This window comes from Phoenix dactylifera, chromosome 3 (genome assembly GCF_051530095.1).
Source record: "Phoenix dactylifera cultivar Ajwa chromosome 3, Ajwa_hap1_PhDact_Kaust_v1.1, whole genome shotgun sequence".
Lineage (NCBI taxonomy): Eukaryota > Viridiplantae > Streptophyta > Magnoliopsida > Arecales > Arecaceae > Phoenix > Phoenix dactylifera.
Genome location: NC_143192.1, coordinates 3909266 through 3936172, shown reverse-complemented (window position 1 = coordinate 3936172; position 26907 = coordinate 3909266). Strand labels below are relative to the sequence as shown.

The following is a 26907-nucleotide window of genomic DNA, read 5'->3' as shown; positions in this document are numbered from 1 at the left end:
GATCCAAACCTTTTTATCTATGTCAAATCTGAACCTACTTAAAATAGGTTGTTTGTGAGTCGGGTTGACAGGTGGGGTCATAAATTGCCACCTTTGATTGGAATCTTAAACCCACACCTCCCTTTCCTTCACGCTACAACCAGAAATGGAGCAATAAGACAAACAAATGATGGAGCCAAAATCAGCTTTCAACTTATAGGGTTCCATGGACCCAAAAAGGCAATTAGCCACCCTAAGATTTTGATCCTCAAAAGTTAGGTTTGTAGGATATGGGATTTTTGAGGCCCATGATAGGATCCCTATAAGAAGACCACTTCAATTCTTAGGCAGCCTCGGAATATCCCAATTAACATGATCCATGCCCCTTCTAGCATCATTTTTTTCACAAAAATCTACTGGACAAGGTTGCTAATCAACAGAAGAACTGAATTGAGCATCCAAGAACATGCTGGTCAATAGTTAAAGATCAAGTTGAGCAATGAGTTGGCAAGGAATCATGTCCCTCTTCCACCTAGCAAGTTTATAGTTCATCTTGACAAATGAGAATATCATGATCAAAACTAGATATCTAGGCACTTGAAAGTTTAACACACCAAGGTTAGTAAGAGGAGAAAAAAATGGCATCAATATCAATTTTTTGAGCCTTGGATAGAAGCAGTTGGGGAAGAAAAGCTGTGATTTTTCATTTTTTCACTTGTTGTTGATGGCCTCATAATTACAATAACAACATCATCCAAAAGCCAAATATCTACCAGCATACATCATATGATTAAAAGATTTGCAAGCAAAGAATGAACATATAGATGACACATTTAGATTAATCATAGTAGAAAAGGATACGGTAGAATGCATCTAACCCATTCTATACGTTACCTGAATGACGACCCCTAGATTAGTCTGCTGTATATCCTCCAAATTCATCTTTGTAAACATAGTTTGGTTCCTTCCTTTCTTGTTTCGAAGAGAATAGGCAATGTCATTAGGTAATGGAATATATTCACTCACACTTGCCAACAAAACCTCGCTCCCTTCCAGTGGTAGAATTTAACCAAGGGTTGCATTAAGTTCCTCAATAATAGAAAAATAAATGATTAGTCTTGAAAAATCCAGTCATTTGGGAACAAATTTAAGTCTTCATTTATGTTTGATTTGATTGAGTGTGGGAATTGAAATGGTAGGGGACAAAACTTAAGAAGACCATGTGTGAAAAAAGGGAGTCATTCTTGATCCTAACACGACTTGTTTTCGTGATTAGGTCTAATCTTGGACCGAGACTCAGGCTCACGAAAAATATCTTAGAGTTAATAGGTCATTCGTATCATGGAATGATTTGGAGCCAACTCGAGATGCTCATGTTAGAGTCGATTGGTCCGGGTCTATAGTTTGGATCAAATATTTAGCTATTCTTTTACGACTAAAAGTATAATAATTACTAATAAATTATTAAAATTTAAAAATAAATCTACATGAAAGCCATCTTAAATATGAATGTTTATTTAAAAAGCTTTTTGAATTTGTTCCCAAGATACTAGTCATTCTTAAAGTACAAGTTTATAAAGTATAAATTTTTATAAAATAAATATTGATATACTTGAGAATATTATAAATAAGAATATATTGAAATAAATAATAAATATTTAAATATAATTAAATTAGAATAAGTAAGAGTAGATGAGGCTTTTTGGATGAGCAAAGAGAATTAATTTAGGTGAAGGCTCACTCGATATATTGGAAAATACATTTAGAAAGAGAAAGAGTACTACATGATTTGGATATTTGGATTTGATTGGGCTGAATTTGAGTCGAGTTCTTGACCCAATTTTGACTCTTGACGAAATGTGAGTTGGGTTTTAGTTAGAAATTATAAAATCTAGAACCAACTCAATTTTCAAAATGGGTCCGGTTTTTAACCCCAATCTGGCCTATAGGTCTCTAAAAATAGATTTAGAGGGATCCAATTAGGTCGAGCCGCACATTGATTAACCCATTGGCAGTCCTATTCTTATTGAAAACTATATGATTGTATTCTAATTTTTTTTCTTTTTCTGAATAATAAATGATCCATTCACCATCTGGTTCTCCCTTTTTCTTCTAGCTTTCTTTCTCCTCGACTCTTTTTTTTTTTTTTTTGGTTTGTTAATTTCTTTCATTATATAGTTCGATCTTCTTTTCTTGCCACAATACCATACCTGCAGCATAAACAGTGCACATTCCAAGGAATAGTAAAAGAAGAGTTCTAAGATTTGAGGGGCAGGAGAAATGAAATATATAAATAAGAGAAAGAGGATCTTTTAAATTTTAAATAAATTTCAATTGGTTGGGATTAAATAAAGGAGTAGTTTGATACGAGGATTATGTTTCTAAATTTTGATTACATTTTTTTAATCCAAATATTGGTTAAAAAAGGAATACTTATAATTTTTTAATAATATATTATAGTTACTAATATTTTTTTAATCCCATCTTGGACAGTGGTGTCTTTGAAAAGTCCATGCGGTCAAATTGACTGCTCTTCGAGCATTCAATCCATGACCTTCCCCACCTACTAAAATTTTAAAATAATCAAGCTATTTAAATTTAAAAAAAATTACATCGTTTTTGTGGTTCCGGGAAGCATGCAAGTATGCAAGAAACCCCCCCACTTATTCTTTCCAGATGGCCTCCTTATACGCAACAATTATCCAACTTTCTTGTTTAACCTGACCGTCTAGAGGGATCGTTGGTTCCGGGTCCGAAGCGGCTTCCTCTTTCTATTCCGCATCGGCTTCGCTCTACCCGCGCCCCCTTCTCTTCTCTCGATCTCTCCGTTCCCAAATCCCTCCGCCTTCCCTTTTTTATTGCCTTCGATCTAGGGTTTCGAATCTTGATCTCTCCCCATCCCTTGCCCTTGATTTTTTTTTCAACGTCTCCCAATCTCTCTCTGTCTACTGATACCTTTTCGATTTAAGAAGCGTTCTTTCCTGGCTGGAATTGGAGAGCTAGGGGTTTTGTTTGATTGGATTCTTGTACCGAATTTGGTTTTGGCTGATAGGGATGACGATTGCCAATTCGGAGGGCTTCCTCTCGGTGGGAAGCTGCCTGCCGTGCACTCCCGAGGAAGAGAAAGAGATTGTATTGGAGTTGACGAGAGTCGCCGAGGCTAATCAGAAGGAAGGGGATCTGTACTACGTTGTATCTCAAAGGTGATTCTTTTGATTGTTTTCTTCGGCAATGTTTGATATCTCTATAGCTTTTGTTTGAATTGGTAGGATTGTTGATTGGGATTGGAACTTTGTCAAAATTTTGTATCTTTACGTGAATATGGTTAATGTAGTCGAAAATTCATGTGATTTTAGTTTCTTGTGAATAATGCAATGCGTGCGCCTTAAATTTGGTATGTATACATTCTTACGATGAAAAATGTGTGATAAAGCTTTTTTTTTTTTTTGTTTCTTTCTTGTGCCAATTAATTGAGATGCTGGCGGCGTGCCTGTGTCATGATGAATATCTTCGTAATTGTTGAAGGAGAGTGCTTTAGATGAGTTTCCTTTGCCTGATAGTGACAAGTCTAAATAAGATAAGGCAGCCTGTGAAGGCAGCTTGTGGAATAAGTCGTTGGAAAGAGGGAGATAATATCCGAGTGGTCATATGTTCATTGGATGGAATTGGATCAGGTTATGCAAATCATCAGATCATGTAGAATAAAGTGTTAGAAAAAGGGTGGCTCATGCGATTATGCTGGATGTGCATCGGATGGGATTGGATGATGTTATGCAAATAAATCCGTTCTTTGTAGAGAATGAGAGGAGTGGGATCTAACATTAGCAGTAGTGCACATGGAGAGACAGTGAGAAAAGGTTTTGAGAGAGAGATGTACCCATGCTTCTACTCTTTCATAATCTATCCATCCTTATTAAATCCTATCAGATTCCCCCCCCCCCCCCCCCCCCCCCCCCCCCCCAATTAAAGTCTCCATATGTTCATTTTGAGTTTTTCCTTACTAAGGTTTATTAATTCGTGGAGTACTTAATAAGAGGGGTTAGCAACGATTTCAAGAGTGAGGGGGCTAGGTGACATGAAGTACGAAATCATTTAAAAGACTACTATGATATACTAATTATATGGTAACTTGGTAATCTAAATTGGGTGTGACCAAAGGAGGGGTAGGGAAAAACACTACCAAACATTCTTTTTTCTTTCCCCTTTTAAGAGTAGTATAGACTAGCTACTACATGTGAAATACACATGGGCAATCGGTAGATTATACAAGATCTAGGTTCTATCATGTGAAATGCATCTTAAAAATATTACGGATGGCTGTCATTCCCCAATGGTGACAAATGAGGCAAGAAAATGCATCACGATGAGCTTTCAGTCTGCATTTTCTTCACCATGGTAATGATGCATATTAAAGCTAGAAGCTTAAGTGGCCGGAATAAAGTTTGAGCAACTTTCTCAGTCCACCACTGGCACACAATCTGATGTTACACTTTCAATCCAGCAGATAATCTTAACAAAAAGCTGGCATTTGTTATTTTTGAAGAACACACTATTTGAAACCCGAGGAAGAAAGAACAGAAGAAAACACATGAAAAAAATGAAATAGCTTAGTTAGGGATTTAGCTTAAGTTCTAAGCAACCTATTTCCTTTTCAAGACTCTGTTATAAAGTTGCCTTTGATTTAATTTTGAATATTACATAATAGATAGGAAAACCACAAATTACCCCTTGCTTATCTCCTACTTTACACTAAATGTGTCACTTCTATTTGACCATATTTGATAAATTAAAAGGTTTGCTAATTAAACTTAGAAAGGAATCTATTGCCCGCTTAAATTCTAATTCCATCATGATATAACTATTTTTAGGCTCTAGATGTTGGAAGAAATGGGTTTCAGCATAATTGTCATTGTGGAGACTTTATATAGGCGACATTTTACCCATGGTGCTTATGCACCATTAGTGCCATCAGTTTCCAGCTTGAACCTCAAGAACTGCAAACAAGCTATTCAGGAGAAATGAAAGAAGCGCTGAAGTTGTCTAGCTTTCAATTTGAAGAAGTGTGTTGCTTGTATGAGATGTGCCTCAGACATTCGCTGTAGTTGTCTAGCTTTCTTTGAAGTAGTGGGTTGCTTGTATAAGATGTGCCATAGACATTGTCTAGTAGCCCTGGGTTATGATGGAAAGAAAGAAGGAAGCATGGAAGGCTAAGTTATTTAGCATGCCAACTGTAAGGAGCTGTTGATGCTGGACAATTTTTTTATTATCTGATGAGGATAAGGAAATAAAGCTGCATTTTTTGTTGTTGATATTGCATTGTTTGCTAAATATGGAAGTTCAGTGAATCTTCTCTTCAAAGAGCTTGTGTGTAATGTTGATCTTTTAGATATCTTGAGATAACCTTTCTAGGTCCTCATTTTAATTGGTAAGGCCATCGTACTTGAGAAGAAATCCCGGGAATCATGAGAGAAAGAGGAGTTAGCATGTCCATTGCAGGCCTTAGCTTAAGTCTGCAGGTGGTTTGCTTGGCTGTAACCCTGCTTCCTAATTTTCTTTGGATCATGAAACCATCTCATGCAATATTTTACTTTCTTATTGAGGAAACTTGACAAAATATCCTTAAAAAGCGGTATTTTAGAGATTCTAGATGGGACATTTAAGGTTTAGAGTTTTTTTTTTTGGGTAAACTATGCTTTTGTTGATAAACAAGCTTCAGGCTCTTTTACTGTTTCAATTTCTAGGTTTTCAAGAAGACATAATTTCAGAAGGACATCTAATAATTCAGACGTTTCTCAAGTTTTCAAATTTGGGCCGAGTCATCCCTGAACGATTGTGGAAGTTAATCTACTCCGGGAATCTCTACTAACTTCAGATTCGAGTGATGTTTATTTTGATTTCCAAATCAGGTCTTCCTTTCAATGCCTTATAGTCTTTGATACAAAGTTTCAGGAAGTGCCGAGTTCTATGGTTGGCATGATAGGATGCAGTCAATACATATTCGGATGAATTTTCTTCTGGTAGTTAGGTTTTTTCAGCACTTGTACTTAGATATAAATAACAGGTTTATGCTTGAATTTGACTTGATAACAAGGGTTGCCTATGCTCTGGCTTCAGAGTTGAGAATATTTTAACAGCAAGAGGAATAATTATGCTTCTTACTGATCAAACATCTACGTAGGATGCATCTTTTCTTTTTCTTTAATCATATTGTCAAATATTTGGAATGTATATTTTTTCTTAGCTTGAGAGTACATTGTTGCTCTTTTTAGGTTATACTAGTTATATAACTCTCTTAGTCAACCATATTTTTCCCCCCCTGTTGAAAAAAAGCAACTAAGCAAATTTTTTACTTAGAAGTTTCTGTTGCATGATTTCATTCAAATATGTGGCTGTTGCTTGTGCAGATGGTGGAGGGACTGGCAAGAATATGTGGGGTTAGACAGTTTCAGTGAGAATTCTAGCCAGGGCAATCTAAGTGCCCTGCCAAGACCTGGAAAAATAGATAATTCTAAGCTTGTATTAAATGGCATCGATGCAGAAGGTATTGAACTTGATCTTCAGAGGAATCTGCAGGAAGGAGAAGATTATACTTTGGTGCCCCATGAAGTTTGGAAGAAGCTCTTTGAATGGTATTTCATAGTGTAACCTTTTTTAGGAACAGTTTGATTTTTGTTATTAAATGCATATTTGAAAAATGGACATCTTATACTTTGTTTCATCAACTTGAAATACATGTCGAACTGTTGAGATTTTGAATTTTATCGGAAATTCTTTGACATGTCAAACTGTCAATCTATTGTTCAATCCAGTGATGATTGCAGTGTTATTCCATACGGCTTGCCGCTGATCCCTAAAAATGATGAATTCATAGAAAAACAGCTCTAACTCTGAAAATGAACTTGAGATATCTCAAACAATTATGGAAATCTATCAAAAGTTTCAGAAATCGTGAAAGAGACTTTAAGACATAAAATCTTGAAAGGGATGTAAACAAGTACACGGAAGAAGTTCCTGGAGTAAACTGAAAAAATCCAAAAATTCTTCTTTAGTTCTTGAGAATTCTGAGAATTATTAAAATGCATGGATGTCCAGTAACTTTCAGAACTTAAAAAAAAGGTTTTTTTGGTTAATCATTGGAACTCTGTGTGTTTTTTTAAATTTGCAATTCGGTAATCTTTATTGGTAAGTGATGGGTGTTGTAATTAATGTGATTAGTAGTCTGGATTCTATAAGACATACTCAATGTTGCAGATTTATTTATTTATTTATTCATTCATTCAATTCTGTATTTTGCTGAGATCCAGCTTTCATATATTATGATTGGTGTTATTAAGCCTCATATTAACAGTCGACAATTTACTAATTTTTTCTCCTATAATCTATGTTAATGTATTCTTATTTTTTCTCTCCATACACTTATTTATTTTTACTCATTCTGGGTTTTATGACAGGTACAAGGGAGGACCAGAACTACCTAGGAAAGTTATTTCTGAGGGCATTATTGTCAAAGAATTCAGAGTAGAAGTTTATCCCCTCTGCCTTAAATTAACTGATGCAAGAGATAACTCCCAAAGAACAATTAGGATTAGCAGAAAGGTACTTCCTGAATTTTTTCCTTCAGCCTTGATGTATGCTACCTAAGATGTTTCAATTCGTGCACTGTGGCCATCATGCGCAAAAGGTGTCTACCTTTTACATATGGGGACCTCAGACATACTTTTCTAAAGTGGTTCTTGTTAGTTGTCTTTTTCATATTGTAGTAATTTCATATACTTTGGCGTTCCTGTGAACATAATTCATTAACCTCTTATGTGTGTATATTGTGTTTGCTATATTGCTCTAAATTCAGTTCTTTGCTATTTCTTATCTTATTAGTTAAATTCGTATCTGATTTTTGATAACCATTTCCTGCTGTATCAAAGAAAGTTCATGCCACTGACTGAATAGCAACACTTTTAAAAAATTACTTTTGATATCTTCATCAATTTTATACAGCATCCTAAGCTTTATCAATTTAGTTATCTACTTACCTCTCTCACATATCACCGTCTTTTATCTGTTCAATCAATGGGACTATCTGTGTCATAACCGTAACAACAACCAATCCTTGTCCTAAATATTTTGGGGTTGGCTTTGTGAATGAGCAACCAAACTATCATTTCTGACTAATTGTTGTATCATGTGCAAATAATGTCTTGCCCACTACAAGCCTTCCAACGAAAACCATCAATTAGGCATGCCATTTTTTTCATTTTGCAGGAATAATCAGGATTGCTGCTATAAATTGTCTGTTATAGCAGAACGTCTTCTTTCTCCTTCATTCTTTCTTCTCTCTCATCTAAGCTGGTTTTTTACCTTTTAAGTGGTGTTGCTGATTGCCCTTTGTCCTGTTTACTCTTTTTTTCATCCGTTCTATTGTTCATAATTTCTAGCTGAATCATCAGAAACCTTACAAGGGTGCCATTTGCCTTTGGATCCAGGGATTGTGTTTGATGTACTTGATAAGAGGGCCTATGACTCAGTGATTGACAAGAATACTTTTAGCTTTTAGGTTATGAATCTCAGGCCATATAAAATAATTAAGATAATTAAAGATATTATACAGACCCTGTAAGTGCTCACTTTGTCGTGATGGCTTGTGTATCAAAATATTTTTGCCATTTGCATGTGGTACTAGCAGCTTGAGCTAGCAATTACAAGACATTGGACACATTTAAACTAATGCATCTTTTCATCTATTAAATTCTCAGTTCCAGTTCTATTATTGGTGATAATTCACGAGTCTCTTTAGTACGTTATGTTTTTTCGCTTGTGATATATATTTTTACCATTCGGAGTTTGTGATTTTCTGGGATCACTGAAAATTGAAAGAAGTTTCTTTCTTTTACTTTCGGCAGGTTTGCTCTATGGCTTTCAATTGTAACCCAGACATGCATGTACCCTTGTGCTCAAATGCATACACAAACATGCATTTAACTACCATCTAATGCCTCATAATCATGTTACAAACTGACTACATAGTAAATGAGCTGAGATTTTCTATAGAATGAACTTTCTTAACTCTGATCAAACTTGTAGAATTCGCAAATAAAATGTCAGATACTGATGATCTGTTTGTTTCAGGCTACAGTCAGGGAGCTTTACAAAACTGTTTGCACTCTCCTTGAGCTAGAACAGTCAAAGGCATGTCTCATGATTGTCAAACTGTGAGTTCACTCTAAAGTCTAAACACATATGAAATCACTTAAACTAATTTTACTTTTTTTTTTCTTCATTTCAGGCCTGTATTTGGGATTATTATGAAAAGAGCAAAAATCATATTTTGAATAGCTTTGATCAAACCTTAGAAGAAGCTCAGTTGCAGATGGACCAGGAGGTAAGTATTCTAAGTTATGGTATATTTGGGGACTTATTGGGGTTGTAACTCATTGTAGAAGTAACCAGTATTCTAGGGAATGAACTTAGAGACTATAAATATTGCAACATACTTTTTCTCAGATAGTGGATCACTGCTGAGCTTTATCACAGCTCTATCTCTTTTCCACATTTACTTGTAAACAAGAATAACTCATTACAGCATTTAAAAGAAATAACTACTCAGGTCCAAAACTACATCTCTTTGGAGTTACTAAAGCACTTTGTCCTCCTTCAACATCATTGGTTAGATATTTTCTCCATGTCTATTCTTATGATAATTCTATCCTCCCAACATAATTACCAGTTCTTTCTTTTCTTCTTTTAATATGTTTTGATACACCAAGAGTATTTGATGAAGATTCACTGTGCTGTTTTCTGAAAACATGGCTTGACTTGTCATGTTTAGTGCTATGTTAAGCTACCTTTAGAAGGAGCACCCATATAATATCATTACCTGTATTTATATAAATGTTAAATGGGTTCAACAAATGTTTATAGCATGTCATGTTTTGAGTGGTCATTAAACTCAAATCCCAATTTGTTAGGCCTTATGACGTGTCCAGTTCTGGTTTAAATTTGTAAATTCTCTTAACCGTGGTAAAAGTTCTATCATGTATCAAGCATCTGAGCTGCCAGTTAGATTATCATAAGGTTAATTAATCTTAATGTATATTCTACTCTATATGCATTCGGAAGTCCAATTTTGCAAATTATTTCTTTAGATGGGTGAACTCAACTTTTATATTTTATGTTTCTGATATGTGATTTATAACTAAAATTAGGCAATATAGATATGCCAGACTTTTTAATGTTCTGACATAGCAAGTTTGTCTACATGTTAATCTGCAAAGGCATTTACTTGTGCAGATTCTTTTGGAGGTGCAGCCTGATGAGCTTTGGCCTTCTAGTTTTGACACAAATACAACAGGAAATGAATTTGCTTTGGTCCCACTAGAACCTTCGAGGTCATCTATTACAATAGCTGGAGGCCCCACTTTATCAAATGGTTATGCAACTGGTTTCGGCACTCATTTGCTACAGGGGAATAGTTTCAGTTTGCCAGTAAGGGATGCAGAGGATGGTCATGACAGTTTAAACAATGGGGCAAAAGTAGATGGTCGCGGACTGACAGGATTGCATAATCTGGGTAACACTTGTTTCATGAACAGTGCCATTCAATGTTTAGTTCACACAGCCCCTCTGGTGGAGTACTTTTTGAAAGATTACAGCGAAGAGATAAACAGGGAGAATCCTTTGGGAATGCAAGTAAGATCCTTTATCATTTGGCACTTAGTCATTTACTTATTTCGTATTCAGTCCATCAGGGAGCTATTCAAAAATTTATTAGGAGATTTCTTATGGGGCACCTCTATTACAAAGTTAAGAATTTCTGATATTGTGCAGGGTGAGCTTGCAATTGCATTTGGAGAGTTACTAAGGAAATTATGGGCATCAGGACGGACATCTATAGCACCACGTGCATTTAAAGCAAAGCTAGCTCGGTTTGCTCCCCAGTTTAGTGGATATAATCAACATGATTCTCAAGTCAGTATTGTCATTTCCTTCATATGCTTAATTATCAATAGAACTTAATTTCCTTTCATTATCGCAGATTATATGGCCTTTGCTAGTGTATTGATGGTCTTGAATAACTTTTCCATATGATCAAATTAAACTTGACGTTAGTGGAGAAATTGAAATATAGAATAGGAAGTTGCATGCATATTATATGTATGAAATGTCTCTAATTTGTGGCAAGGATATGAGACTAATGATTTGTTCAATTGCAATACTGGATCTGCTGAGTGCTCAGTGAAACACAGTTGTGTGTGAAGATTCAATGCTACTTGTTCATATCTTTTTTGTCAAAATTTTGTATGTGGGATGTGGCTTGCACTCTAGAATATTGCTCTTGTTCATTTGTTTGTCATTATGAACCTACATACTAGGTCTTGTCGAAGGCTACTGTAATGAGGATAATGTTTGTTCAATTCATCTTATTCATCATTTTCTGAATCTATCCATAAGTGTACTCTAAATTTGTCTACTGAATTAACTAAATTCATAATCATAAAATTATATAAAAGCCATAACATTCTCCAAATTTTTATGCCTTTCAGTTCAAGTATTGTTGTATTGGTATCAGGATCCATACTAGTTGCCTGGAGATATAGTATGGTACGGTACCTTACCGTGCTGATCCGCGGTGCACCGACAAGGCGGGAGTCAGAGAGGGAGGGGGAGGGAGAAGGAGAGGGAGGAAAAGAGACGGAGAGAAGGGGAGGGAGAGAGAGATAGGGAGGAAAGGGGGGAGGAAGGAAGAGGGAGGGGGAGAAGGGGAGGGAGGGAGAGGGAGAGGGAGGAAGTGAGGGAGAGAGAGGGAAGGGGAGGAAGGGACGAAGGGAGAGGGGGGCAGAGAGAAGTCGAGAGAGGTGGGGGGGGGGGGGGGGGGGCAGAACTCTCAAAGTTCGAAACAGGGGCTGGGCTCTTTTTTTTTTTTTTTTTAATTTTGTCGATTCAAATTGAAGTTGTCAAGTGCTACCTCCTTCCCGAACGAAACAGGGGAACCTGAGGGTTGCAGCTCCCCCTTTGGCTCTCTCGCCCCCTCCCTCTCCCTCTCTCTCCCTCCCACCCGTCCTCCCTTCCTCCTCTCCTTCCCTCTTTCTCTCTCTCTTTTTCTCCCTCTCCTTTTCCACGTCGGATTTCTTGTACCGAGGGGTGTAACCGTGCTGGTTTGCACCTGGTATGGTTCAGTATGCCCCGAACTGGATGGTTCGATATGCCCCGAACTGGATGGTTCGGAACGGCACTGCCTTCCTTGCTTTAGTCTCACAATGTTTCTTTTTTAGCAATTCCCCTTAAAAAGCCCAGCACTACTTATGTCCTTAAATTATTATTATTTCTTAAAAGCTGAAACAGATCACTTTGAATAATCTAATGCTTAGTGACTAACAGGCACTCCTTTTACTCCATTTTGATTTCCCTCTATTACTAGGCTAGGACTCCCATGCCTAGGCCTCTAAAACAGGCTTCTCTCTTTAATCTTTTGGCTTTCGTATAAAGAGACTGACATTATATGTGAGCTGTATAAGATCTTCCACCAACCATTGTGTTCTTCACATGCCAGGTCGCCGATGTGCAGGGAACTGATGAGCCATGTGTCTTTCATTGCATTCATTTTCTTGAGTAGCTGGAAAGCTCTCCAGAAGTATGGAACATGAGTTGCTCTGACCGGTAACTAGAGAAAGGAGAGACATGAATTAGTTTTATATATGTTATCTTTCTTAAAATTAAATCTTTTATTTTTATGTCTGCTTCCTTAATTTATATAAGAATTTTGTTATTCTTTCATAATCTCTACTTTAAAGGGATTATGGTCCAAATTTTTTGTTTTGCTTATTTAATAATGATTTCTTATACACGAGCTTGTAAACAGTAGGTATTTCAAGTTTGAATTTGTAAACAGAATTTGAAGTTCAGATTTTCTGCTTCAAAGTCAAATTTAGTTTTTGATTTGGTCATTCTTTTTCTCATACTCTATAATGCTTATAAGGGAACACAATAATATTTTTCCTATGTTTTATGGAGTCTTGAATCTTGATAGTTAAATTCTGTTTTGAGTTCTCTTCATCCTTCACAACGAAAACTTACACTATCTTTTAATACACGTGCTACTTCATTTCTCTGCTAAGACTCCTCTTTCTCTCTCCCCTCCCCCCTTTTTTTTTTGAAAGATGGGTGCTGTGCGTGTATGTAATGGGCTTCTTGATCTGGCTCTCATCAATGGGAAAGGATGTGCATGGAATCTTAGTACACTATCTTTCAATACCCGTGCTACTTCATTTCTCTCCTAAGACCCCTCTTTCTCTTTGTCATGGAAGTTGAGGGCTATTTGTGTATGTAATATGCTTGTAGATCTGGCTTTCATCAATGAGAAATAATGGTGTATGGGATTTTGCCTACCGAATTCTTTTAATTGATGAATTTGACAACTAACAAACTGACTAAGTCATCTAATTACCCAAGAGGCTCTAAACCACTAATTTTTTGTCTTGAATCATGGAATTTATATTTATCATTTCTTTTGTTCATAATAATATGTAGACGTGCATGAGCACATGCATCATAAGTAAACACTTAAACTGAGGTTTCTTTCACGTATGTAATCTGTCATGATGGTCATATGATTGTAAAAGTTCCAGACATAGTATTTGATCAGGTATTTATATAGCCATTTTTCTTAAGGTTTGAGAAGCTTGATGGACTTGTGATGAACAGCTCATCTCCATAATGGAGAGCTGAAAAATGAATTATTAGTTTTTTTTTGCTACCCCCTTCCCTTTCTAGGGGGTTTGTGTTTCCTCCTTTTCTTCCTCCAACATTTTATCATACGCTTTAAGCCCATCATGTTATAGCTTGTAAGGTTTACATAATTACCTCTTTTTGGCATTAGATTTGAATATTCCTTCATATGTATGGAGTACATGCCAATCATAGAAGTTGAAATCTAACACAACAATGTTTAGCAAGTTTAGGAAAACTGTGGTAAGAGAGATTAAAAGCTCATTGGTCTTTATAAATAAATTTTAACCGCGAGGTATGACAATCTACTTGCCTAGCTCATGACTGCGTGCTTTGCTAGAGAGTCATTTTTTGCCTATGAATTCTTCCATCTCGTCTCCAGCTTTACTCCTTTAGATTTGATTAATTGAGATCCACATCACCGAAACTCTTTTCATATGTCATGATGTTGCTTCAGATAACAAAAAGGTAAATACATCATGCTCCTATATAAATATATACATGTGCATGAATGCATGTACACCTGCACGAGAAGAAGGCATTCAAGATTGTCCTAATCTTGAAGAAAAAAACATATAAATATAGTTTTATTAATTTCGGTTATCATATTACCTTATTCAATGATTGAATCCTTGAGCTATGATCACGAGGATTCCTTCACAAGGGACATGATCAAGGAGCTAGTGGAGACATTCTTTGTTACAGCATCATCTGTTGCTCCATATGCTTCTGAATGATCTTTTCTTAAGCCATTTGTAAGTGACATCTGCTGTCTGCATCCTATTTCCCAACAGCACTAACAGTTTATTTTCATCTCAGCAAACAGACCGATATTGGAGGGGCCAGGATAGCCCATTAATCCTCAAATCCTTATTCTTTCAGGGATTAAGTGAATCCAACATTGGTGATTTATACTATCCCTAATCACTGGCGGATCAATAGACTTCCCCCAATCCTCTAGCTTCTCCATTTTCTAGCCACTTAAAAGTGTTCCTCCCACCTCTTTTGGAGACATCACCTGGGTGTGGGCTTCTGGCATGTAGACAGATCTTGAGGATATGTTATGTACCTCTTTATAGCTTGAGGTGGATCACGATTCATAGTCAGTTCTATCCATGATCCTTATGAAAAACTGATGCTTACAAAACCTTTCTTCAGATCTTTCAGAGAACATGATTGCCAACATTTTAAAGGGACATGATTGTCAAGAGTACAGCAAGGTTTTGTTTTAGTTATCCCTTATAATCACAGCATGGATGATTTGAATGGTTCTTTCATGAGTCCCAAGTAATGGTGAGGATGAGAACCATGCATTAGAAGCAACTGATGCAAAATCTGTTTGTAAATCAAGAATATGAGTTCTGTTGCCTTGGAAGGCTAACTTGATGGATACTTGCATTAGTGTGCTACTGCTCCCTGGGTAGAGAACTTTTAAATAACATATTTGAAGCTTTGGGGTTCCTCACGTTATTTGTATTTGGGACCCAACATTATTTAAGATTGAGTGATTAACCTAGGACTTTAGGTCCGGGAAAGCTTGATGTTGCATTTATGGCTAGACAACTCACTCCCCTGTCCCCTTCTCCCCTTTCTTTTCGGTGGCAATACTGCTTTTGTACTTGTGCACCTGGTCTATCTCTGCATCTGCTCTCTTTTCAAGCAGCACAATTACTATATCTGACTATGAGGGCATTGCAGTTGTTTTAAGTAAGAAGTAGAACTTTGTTGTATCCTTGGGTTTCATGTAAGGGAAAAAAAATATATGCTTGATGTGATTTTATGTATAGCATTGGCTGTTTAAAGCTCTTTGTAAGTTTAAGTTAACTGCAGCAGACTTAACGACATGATTTTAGATTTCCTACATTCTGAGAAATATTTTTGCCTTCCGTCACTGCTTATGTCTTGCATTTGATGAGCAGCAACATGATTATCATGCCATCTACAAATCTTTATTAAGAAAATTGTCCCATTTGAATCAGCTGCTTATGTTTGCTGAACAGGCAGTGGCAATGAGGCATGGAGAAGGCAAAAATCTAAATAAGGAGTGAATTTGTGATCTTGAAAATCTTTTGTAGTCAATGTTCACGTCATGTCTCCAATTCTATAAATTCATTTATACCTGTTCAATTTGGCTCTGCATCTTAAAAAAAAATGTCAAGCATACTTTGTTTCTCCTGTGTAATTTTTCATTTGTCCTGTGAATACATGTAGCGTAGTCTAGTAGACACTAATATTTCTCCTGTAGATCTTGTCTATTTCACGATTGTGTTATGATCTGCCGTACCGATCGGTATGGGCCGGTACGTACTGGTACCGGACGGAACCGGTATGGTACATATATATTTTTTGGTTCCGATTATTCGCAACCCACACCGGCCCGTACCGATCTCAAATTTTTTTGGCTTTTGGCCCAAACCAGCTGAATCGGTACGGTACCGGTTCGGTTCGATATGGTACCGGTACTGGTGCCCACCGGTACGCCGGTACGGTCGGTACAACGGATCTTAGATTGTGTAAACATTTACATTGGGCACTTGCTTTAGTAATAAGCCTAGATACATCCGTCTTGGCCTTTAATAGCAAGTTTTACAACTGCTATTGTCTGCACAGGAAGATTTCTATCCATTTCATTCAAAAATAATTTCGACGTTGACAATTGGCATTTCTTTTCTCAGGAACTTCTTGCATTTCTATTGGATGGGCTGCATGAAGATTTAAACCGGGTAAGAAACAAACCCTATATCGAAACAAAAGATGCAGATGGTCGTCCAGATGAGGAATTTGCTGATGAATGTTGGAAGAACCACAAGGCTAGGAATGATTCTATTATTGTGGATTTTTGCCAGGTAGGTTCTTGCTTCTTTGCTGTTTTCTGTTTTTGTCCTCACAACATTGGGATTCATGTTTCTTGGCTTCTAAAGTCGAAGATTTCTTTCAGTTCTATGTCCACTTAGTTCTCATATGTTATTATAAAAGTTACCTATGCATTTGTTCCTTTTCGATAAATGAAAGAGGGGATGTTGTCCTCGTGTAGTTAGACATACTTCTGGCTTTAGGGTGGATCTCATCTGTCTTTTGTCATATTCAAACGTAAGGGTGTATTTGGTGTTGCTTCAGTTACCTCTGCATTTGTTCCTTTTCGATAAATGAAAGATGGGATGTTGTCCTCGTATAGTTAGACATACTTCTGGCTTTAGGGGGGATCTCATCTGTCTTTTGTCATATTCAAACGGAAGGGTGTATTGGTGTTGCTTCTGCTTCTTATAAAACTCATTCTAAAAATCAGTTTCATTTGAGTTCTTAAATAGTACTTTTTTGTATGTTTGATGTTTGATAATCACATAATATACAACTAATTTTTATGGATAAGCATTACCATATTTGAATGACGTGGAGCAATCTCATTAAAAAAAAATAGAAGCTAGTTTTTATAGCTTCTCCTAGAAGTGCTTTTTGATTTCTGCTTTTTCTAGATGTACTTCCAAGTTCCAATGATGCTACCAATCTTTTACTTGGTTTTACTTTAAAAGCTGCAAAAGGACTTTTTTTAAGCAACAGCAAACCTTCCCTGAGGCTACTTAAGCTGAACTCTTTTGCTATAGTTAAGTTTCTTTTATTTTTTAAGTATTTTTTTCAAGAAAGGTGCATAGGAACAACTTCCATAACTGCATATATGCTCAAATTATTTGAAATAGTGTTATCCAGCATTAGTAAAAGTTAAACAAATACTAAGAGTCACATGATTGTAATCAGTTTTACGATAGACTAAGATCAAATAAGGATAAGCATGTGAGACATAGTTATGCAACCGGACATAATTTTTTTAATATTTTCACTAATTTGTGCCATTAAGATATTTTTATGCAAATGATTTTTTTGAAAAAAGTTGATGGCAATTTAAGTAGTTAACTTGATAGATGCATGCACATAAAAACACAACGCAGACACAGACCCACATACAACACATGCACACACAAACACAGAGACAGGCAGAGGCATAGACACAGACACAGATAAATACAGAGAGAGAGGGTCACGTCTTGAGTGTGCAGCTGCGTACGCTTCATCCAGTATGCTGCTGCTCTCCACCGACACTTGGATAATGGACACGAATCTGCTAATACATCTCTTAACATCTTGCGAAAATATTAAGAAAAACAATCGGTGGATTTAGGAAAAGGAGAGAGGGAAGTGATCACTGTCCCCACCACCTCCAATTTATTGTTGCTGGAGGCCTAACGGCACTGCCAGTTCTTGACACAGTGACACTGAGTTCATTGGACACTTTCTTCTCTTCCTTTGTTTTTTACTTTATTTGTAGTTAGTTTTATAAATGTATAGAAATCTGTGAGGAGGGGATGTATATTAGTGTATTCATCTTTGAAACTTTGATTTTGACTAATGTCTCTTTACCAGTGGTGCCACATTTGTTGTGATCCCTATTAAGAAATATTATAAAGGGAAAGAAGTTTGTATCTTAACTGATAAAGGGAAATAAATATAATAAAAATATTAGAAACAAAGAGAAGAACATTGCCACCTCTACTGGCTTTGCCGTACTGTTAGGGCTGTCAACGGGCCGAGCTGCTCGGGCTCGGCTCGGGCCCGGCTCGGTAAAAGCCCGGCTCGGGCTCGGCTCGTTAGTCAAACGAGCCCGAGCCCGAGCCCAAAATGAGGCCCGTTTAAATCCGAGCCTGAGCCCGAGCTTGAGCCCGAGCAGCTCACGAGCCCAAACGAGCCCAACCAATAACCCATTCCCTCTCTCCACCGACCACCTCCTCTCTCTTTTTATTTTTTTTTCCTCTCTCCACCGACCAAACGAGCCCGAGTTCTGGGTTTTTCCAGAATCTTCCTGGCTCCCCGCTCCCGCACCCGGTGTCAGTGTCGCGGTGTCCCTCCCCTGAGTCCCCTCTCGCCTTCCTCCTCCGCCGACCGCCGCCGATGCCTCGCTGCCTCCTTCCGCCGCCTGGGAAAGAAGCACGCGAGGCGCCTCCCCCTCTTTCTTCTCCGTTTCTCCCCCTCCCTTTTCCTCTCTTTGCCGAATCAGGGAAGGAGAAGCCCTCCTCCACCGGCGAATCAGGGAAGGAGCCGAGGAGGGGATGAGAAGCCCTCCTCCACCGGCGAATCAGGGAAGGAGCCGAGGAGTCCCTCGCACGGGAGGGTCGGGCCACGGCCGGCGGCGCCCACGGCCGAGCCTGCGGCTTCCTCGGCCGTGCCTGCGGCCGACGCCCGTGCCGGCGGTGCAGGTGCTCGCGGCCGAAGCCGGCGGCCGCCGCACGCGATGAGGTGAGTCTATTCTCTCTTTTTTTTCTTTTTTTCTTTCCTTCTTTCTTCTCTTCTTCTTCTTCTTTTCTCTCTCCTTCGTTCTTCTCTCCGACGACGAACCGTCGGGACTCGGAACCGAGCTCGGCTGCTCGTTGTTCTCTCCGACGGGCGACGGAGATGGGGGCAGGGATGGGGATGGGGATGGGGATGGCCGGCTTCTGGGTTCTTCTCTCCGACAGGCGACGGAGATGGGGCGCCGGCCGCCGGGGCAGGCTCGGGCTCGGGCAAACGAGCCTCACGAGCTCGAGCCCGAGCCGGGGCTGTGCTAGGCGAGCTCGAGCCCGAGCCCGAGCCCGAGCCTAGATTTTTATGGAACGAGCCGAGCCGAGCCTGCTGTGGCTCGGGCTCGGCTCGGCTCGTTGACAGCCCTACGTACTGTCCATTGGTGAATGCAAACGGCATATGGGGACAGACTTTTTTCTTAACCTATTCTAACTAGGGTTTAGTTTCAGCCTCATCGTGACCTCTTAGTTTTGTTTTGTTGTTATTTCTAAGCATTCCTAAAAACACATTAATAAATGAAGTTAGGAAAATAGTGATAGGATGCTTTATTTTTGTGTCATCCATGTGTCAAGGGAGCGAGCCTTGCACTGGTTGAAGTGTGCACAGCCAAGCACTGGATGAAGCGTGCACAGCCGAGCACTGGATGAAGTGTGCACAGCCGAGCACTGGATGAAGTGTGCACAGCCGAGCACCCAACACGCCTGAGAAAGAGACTCCTACTGTCAGGAATGGAACCCCATATTCTAATATTGCAAATCACTGTCAAATAATCTTATATAAATATACACTTGGTTGATGGTTGCCTGCAACTCAGTGCCTAGAAACAAAAATAGAAATATGAAGTCTTGAGGTCTCTTTCTTATGTCTTAAATGGACACGAGGATAAGTAGTTTCAATGCTGTAATTCAATGTTTTGATTTGGTTTACGGTTTAGAAGATTTTCACAAGATTATTAACAGTGATAATGATGGAACTCCAGGGTCAATACAAGTCAACATTGGTATGCCCAGTTTGCAGCAAAGTTTCTGTGACTTTTGACCCCTTCATGTACTTGTCATTGCCACTACCTTCAACAGTTACACGGATGATGACTGTTACTGTATTCAGTGGTGATGGGAGTGCTCTCCCCATGCCTTTCACTGTAACAGTACCAAAACATGGATGTTGTAAAGATCTAATTCGAGCCTTGAGTACATCTTGTTGCTTAAAGAGTTCTGAAGCATTATTGCTTGCAGAGGTAAGATATTGCGGTTGTTCACCATCTTCAGCCTTTTCAGTTGTAATACAACATAATTATGGCATCTACTTTCTGCTTTTCAGGTTTATGACCACCGTATCTATCGCTACCTAGAGAATCCTTTTGAGTCACTATCTAGTGTAAAAGATGAGGAGCATATTGTGGCCTACAGAGTTCCCATAAATCATGATAAATTACTGAGACTAGAGATAATGCATAGGAAAACAGACAGGTAAAGTCTTCAGGATCATGTTCAATGATAATCCATACTACCTCTGGTGTTTTACTGATGCCTCATCTTTAATCTTTATATTAGTAAAGTTTTTACTGATCACGCTTTATTTTTATCTTGAAAATTTTTTATATTTGCCAACATGTGGAATGCTAACTAGGTTTGCTTGTACATGCATGCATTCTGATCCAACCTGCAGTTTCTGTTTTGTTTGTGATGTCTTTTACTATCTTTTGATGTCTTTCGGAGCAAGAATGGTTTTCCTCTGATGTTTTTAATGCTAGCTAGCTGCAATTGTTTCATCATGACTTTTTTTTAACAATTTATGTCTTCTCCAGTTTTCCTAAAATAATTCTGGTTCTGTAATTCCGCCTGCCTGCATGCATGGGCACATATGGATGGACTCATGTGAGAATGCGGCTGATTCATATTGTTGTGCACTTTTATCAGACCAGTAATCATGGGTATTTTGATCATTTAGTCTTGAATTCCGAAATCTTTGATGCATGGTCATTGGGTTGCAACCATAACTGCACCATCAGATGGATGAGATCATCACTGCCCATCTTATAGTCCTTTCTCTTGAGTCAAGGCATGTGAATGGAAATGTATGGAGAACTCTTAGCATTTTATAGACTAGATACAGTAGTAATCATGCATGTGCATATTCATGTGGATATGAAGGTAATTTTTTCCCCTGAATATCATGAATGGTGTTCATTATTAATTTTTTAAGAGAGAGAGGGGGGGATCCACTTGCACTATAATGCAGCAATATTTAAATATGCTTGTGTGTGTGTGTGAGAGAGAGAGTTTTAAGTATAAATATCTAAATAAAGATTTGGAGGAAGATGACACAATTGCAACTAATAAATCTTTCTTATGATCTAATCCAAACTATTTGTTTGACTCTATCCGTTGGGCTCAAATGACCCTTTAGACATATTGCAATGACTTGTGCAAAGGCTTAAATATAATCCACACATGAAACTTGAAACAGAGTTAAAATATTACTCATGCATTGTAACCTTTTTAATTTTACCCTCATTGTATTATTCAATGTATTTTACTGGCTCCAAGGGAATGGCTATGCGAATATTGATTATTATTTTGCAAAAGAGAAGTATAGACATTCAGAATAAACTTTTTTTTTTTTAAAATATGTTTCTCTTTTGCATATATACCCTTATGAGCTTAGATCTTACATGTTTAATACCTTTGTGAATTGTCTTTTGTTGCAGCTGAAACACTGTTATCAGCATTTGTGCTATAATGTTGGGTTAATCTTCCCCACAAAATTACTGCTAAATGCAATATTGAAATCTAATCATTCACGATATCTCTAAAATTATTTATGCAAATGTAGAAAGATAAATTAGAGCTTTATGGGTTCGATTCTTGGGTGGTTCATCCAAAAATATCTAGACCAGGGTAATTATAGTGCGGGTATGTCTCCCTCCCTCCCTCTCTCTCTCTCTCTCTCTTAGAAAAAAAAACAAGAAAAGATTTTATATATTGTCAACTCTTATATCTTATGACCTAACTCAACAGATATAAGCCTGAAATCTTCTTACTGTATCTAATAGGAATAACTTGAGGCAGGTTTCGCATTGCTGGCCTCCACGACATAAAGCCACGCAACTCTGAGTTTTCTTTTTCTTTGTTTACCTTTTGTTAAGCGAGTATGGAAACCTTCTTGGAGTTCTTGTTGGACTCCTGTATTATTTTTCATATAGAACTTTGTCTCCTGTTGTAGTCTAAAAATTTCTATTCCATGTCTTCCTTAACCATTATGCGAAGGAAATTACAGTGGAGCCAAACTTTTTTTTTCCCTAGAGGTTCTATTTTGCATGTGCATTGCAGGAAATATAATTAATACATGAAACATGAAAGAACTCCATGACATACTGTATCAAGAAAAAAGAAATACTCGAAGACATTATAATTTATGGCAGGCTTCACATCGCTGGCCTCTATGAGATAAAGCCATGTGAGTCCGAGTTTTCTTTTTCCTTGCTTACCTTTTGTGTGACAGAGTGTGGAATCCATTTCGGAGTACTTGGTGGACTCCTCTATTATTGTTCATATACACCATTGTCTCTTGTGTTAACCACCATGCCAAGGAAATTACAGAGGAGCCCCCCCCTCCCCCTTCGGGAAAAGGTTCTATTTTGCATGTGCGTCACATGAAATACAATTAATACATGAAACATGAAACAAAACTCGAAGTATAAAAAATCTGAAGCATTAAAAAAAATCTGAAAAGAAGAAGAAACATGGAAACAAATCATTAAGCAGTAATCTTTTCTTAAATAGAACCCATAATTTACCAACTTTAACTAAAAAAATAGAAGCAAAAATTGCCATGTGTATATTTCTTGTTACTTCTAACTCAAATCTCTTTGCCCTTCTTTTCCCATCTCAAGGATCGCATCCAATGAATCTTAATATGTCCAACATATCAGTTGTGGCTGGGAATTCTCAAATAGCCAGGACTTATTGCATGGAGGTTTTCTTTTTCTTAGGTTTCATGCTTGCTAATCTATTAGGAAGAGTGACAAAAATAGAATTTTGTTTGAGGCCAAGTTTTTAAACATGTGATCTTTGCCACCTTGGTGAGTGGCTGATATGAGCAACCTCCAATTAATTAAGCTCATCAAGTCCGATGCAACATTTTCAGTGGAAAATATCAGAGGCTTAAGATTTATCCACACACATACATACATACAATGAACCGAGGCAGCTAAGAAATTTTTATGAGCAAACTTTTTAAACATGAGATCTTTTGCCATCTTACCTGTATTGATACAACTCAAAATCTTGGCTAAGATCCCAGCAAAGGTTAAAAACTTATTCTTGACCTGTGAAGGGCTCCATGTTAACAAGAAATACAAAATTACTTTGGATTTGGATATGCTCTATAAGGTTGGATTTTGACATGCTCTGTTGGTTGGAGAGGAGTTCAGGATTTATTCTTTTTTTTTCTTTTGCATTGAGGTTTCCAAGACCTCCAAGGAATATTTTATACCGCTTGGAAATTTCCAAGATGTCCAAAGAATAATATATAAGGCTGAGAAGTCCATTAGCATCAGTCATGTACTTCTTTTAAAAGGAATCTTATGAAATGTTATATGATATATATTTCCACATATAACAGGAGAGTTGGAGATGGAGTGAAAGCCTTATGTATGACGTTGATGTTCTTGTTATTTTGACAGTTCTGATTAGCTAATTAGATCAGATGGTCATAAACGCTTCTGGACAGAAATTATTGGTGTTTTTGTAATAGTTAGAACATGTTTCATGTTGTTGTTGACTGTTTGTTTTTTCAAAACATGTGCCTCACTTTTCAAGAGCTACAAACATTAACTGCATTTTGGTTAAATAATTTCATACTTGCTAATTATCTTTTGAGCCTTAAGGACATTCCATGCTTCTGTTTGCCGATTCATACACCGGCATGGCATCAAGGCACTGAATGTAGAGAGATCTCCATTTCCATGGTCTTCTACTTCAAATATTTGTGTTTATTATTGATCTTTTTAGATTTCAATTTGAGTTCTGTATTTGTTTAGTGGATCTGTTGGTGCTCTTAAGGGATTTTGATAGCTTAAGCTATCAAGTTTTGAATTTTCTTGTGCTTTCTGTCTTTTTGTTTTTATACCTCTTTTCAAAATGACAATATTGTGATCGAATGTTCATGTATGAGCTCGCTGTAATACTCATCTAGCACTTTATAATCCAGATTCTTGTCGGAGCCTCAGTTTAATGTTCACCGGAAGCTTATCGGAACTCCATTGGTTACATATTTAGCCAAGGACTCTAGAACTGGGGCAGACATCCATGCTGCAGTAAGTACTATGCTTGCGCCATTGCTGCGAGCAAAAGCATTTCCTCCTACAAATCGGGCCAAAATTTGCAAAGAGAATGGCTGTGGACCAAGTCTGGATGCTATCGTTCTGACAGAAAATGGTACTTGTTCAAGCGGCAAGGACCTATCCACATCCATCATGGAATCAGAAGAGATTGCTAATGGGCTTCCATCCTTACAGCTTGCCCTAACTGATGAGAAGGGTGCCAGCAGGACCTCTATTGTTACTGATTATAGTATGCTTTCTGGATCTTGTGTGAGGGTATTGATGGACTGGTCAGACAGAGAACATGAATCGTATGATTTCAGCTTCCTTGTGGATCTACCTGAAGTGTTCAAGTCTGGATTTATGTTGAAGAAAACACACCAGGAAGCAGTCACTCTGTTTTCATGCTTGGAAACATTCTTAAAGGAAGAACCTCTAGGCCCTGATGATATGTGGTTGGTCTCTTTGCCTTTCAATGTGCAGGACCACGTGAGAGGTTTGATTTTTAATATTTTCAATAGTTATGATTCTTTTTCATTTTTGTAGGTACTGTCCTAGCTGCAAGGAACACAGGCAAGCAACTAAGAAGCTGGACTTGTGGAGGTTGCCTGAGATCTTAGTTGTTCACTTGAAACGTTTCTCTTTCAGCCGATACTTGAAGAACAAACTTGATACCTTTGTGAACTTCCCTGTTCACAATCTTGATTTAAGCAAGTATGTGAAACACAGGGCAGTTGCTCCCCATTCCTATGTATACAAACTTTATGCTATCAGCAACCATTATGGGGGCTTAGGTGGCGGTCACTACACTGCATATGCAAAGGTATTTACCATTTATGAGTTGCTTTATGTTTTCTTTTCTTTTCTTTTCTGGGAGATTCTTCAAGTGTGCAGTGGTATCGGATATGTTAGCATTTTCCGACTAGTGCATTTTTCCATTTAAATTTATAGAAAATGATGATGATTGTATTTGGCAATTTATACTTGATCATTGGACATGATTGGAGAAGAACATATGTACAATTATTTGATTTTTTTTTTTTTAATTACAGTTAATAGATGAGGACAGCTGGTACCATTTTGATGACAGTCATGTTTCCCCTGTGAATGAGGATGAAATCAAGACATCAGCAGCATACTTGCTTTTCTATCGGCTAGTTGAAGTTGATTCCAAGATGAACCTCGAGGAAACATCATCCTCCAACTCACCAAGTTGCTGAGCATGGAATAGCTTGGACTTGAAGATTTAAAGTCACGATTCAATTGTTCTGATATTGTTAGCAATGATGGCCAAGTCACATGAGTTAACTGACTCTGCTGCTATGGTGGTTATGATGGCTTTAGTAATGGGGTGCTATGCAGGCGATTTGGCTTGTGAACTGGCCATGGAATATCTATTACTTTATACATGTTGATAGGTGGGGATTGGTGTCCAAATTCTAGTTAAGTGGTATGGCTGATTAAGGGGCCCTCATTCCTTTGTATTAGAAATTTTGGGTTTGATCTTTTTTATATTCATTAGTAGCTGTCATCATATGAGGTTCTATTTTTCTCTCTTCCCATCTAGTGGTGAAATTGAGTTATTATGATTGTGTTCTTGATCTGTATCAATTTTATACCTCATTGTGGAAACGTTTTACCCATGGCCATGGGTTACTAGGGTTAGCTAGACTTCTTGGTTTGTAACCTGCAGAAAGTTTAAGTTCAGGCAACTTTACATTCCCTTGGGCTACATTTTGTTGTGGTATAGGCAAAACCTGGAAGCAAAACTTGAGCAATGAAGTTGTTTCGGGTGGAATTGTTGTGCCTGGTCTTATCTGTATTTGTTTGGTCTTTGTTAAAGAGTTATTTCTGGTTAAAGGAAGAGATTTTTTTTGAATGGGTGATGTGATGTGATGTGGGAGGGCGATTGTTCTAAATTTGATTTGAACAATTGTTAAAAAATATACTATTATGAGTAAGGTTCACAATTTTGGTATTGGATGCCGTATCGGTATTTTATTAGTTTGAAACGGCATGGTATGATATACTTTTGTATCGAAATAGTTTTTTAATTATTTTTTTTAAATTTTTATTTTGGTGCACCTTGGTAAGAATTTGTATGTATCTTGGTTTGTCTCGATATAAGTCGGTACATCTTGGAACAGACAGTACGGAGGTTGTATTGATTTGAAGGCACGTATCGTACCGATTTTTTTTGATATGGTACAGTCTAGTATGGTGTGGTTATTATTTTTTGTTGTCGAATATATCATACGAGATTAATAGAATAAGTGGATTGGATAGCTGGATGACCAACGTGTGGCCAAATTGGTTGCTTGCATGCCTATGCCCATGCAATCAATTGCAACTTTGGTCTCATATTCTGGAATATGGTTCGTACATTCTGCAAAAAATTTCAATAATCAAATGCAGGATAAGTTTGGGCTTCTTGTCACTGAGTACTTTGTGCAAGAACCTGTTTGATCTTTCTGTATGAGAAAGGCAAGAGGGGTCTTTCCATGGGTCTAGACCTGTTCTCTTTCTAACTTGAGATGCTTAGCCGCTGCGCCTGC

At 37.7% G+C, this 26907-nt stretch overlaps 1 protein-coding gene across 1 annotated transcript; it reads left to right on the top strand.

The window, feature by feature from the left end:
* The first annotated feature begins 2589 nt into the window (after positions 1-2589).
* Positions 2590-26231, top strand: LOC103722919 (ubiquitin carboxyl-terminal hydrolase 10-like). The gene is made up of 13 exons (XM_008813650.6): positions 2590-3182; positions 6384-6608; positions 7431-7575; positions 9103-9162; positions 9260-9355; positions 10264-10662; positions 10801-10941; positions 16374-16544; positions 20006-20263; positions 20347-20495; positions 24241-24807; positions 24899-25175; positions 25405-26231. The coding sequence occupies exons 1-13, from the start codon at positions 3034-3036 to the stop codon at positions 25570-25572; spliced, it is 2805 nt and encodes a 934-aa protein (XP_008811872.3). The 5' UTR covers positions 2590-3033; the 3' UTR covers positions 25573-26231.
* The last annotated feature ends 676 nt before the right edge of the window (positions 26232-26907 follow it).

Bases quoted from the DNA above. Each gene is read 5' to 3' on its own strand.
- LOC103722919 (XM_008813650.6), top strand. From the start codon at position 3,034: ATGACGATTGCCAATTCGGAGGGCTTCCTCTCGGTGGGAAGCTGCCTG. The intron at 3,183-6,383 runs GTGATTCTTTTG...TTGCTTGTGCAG, and splicing joins TACTACGTTGTATCTCAAAG to ATGGTGGAGGGACTGGCAAG. The intron at 7,576-9,102 runs GTACTTCCTGAA...TGTTTGTTTCAG, and splicing joins CAATTAGGATTAGCAGAAAG to GCTACAGTCAGGGAGCTTTA.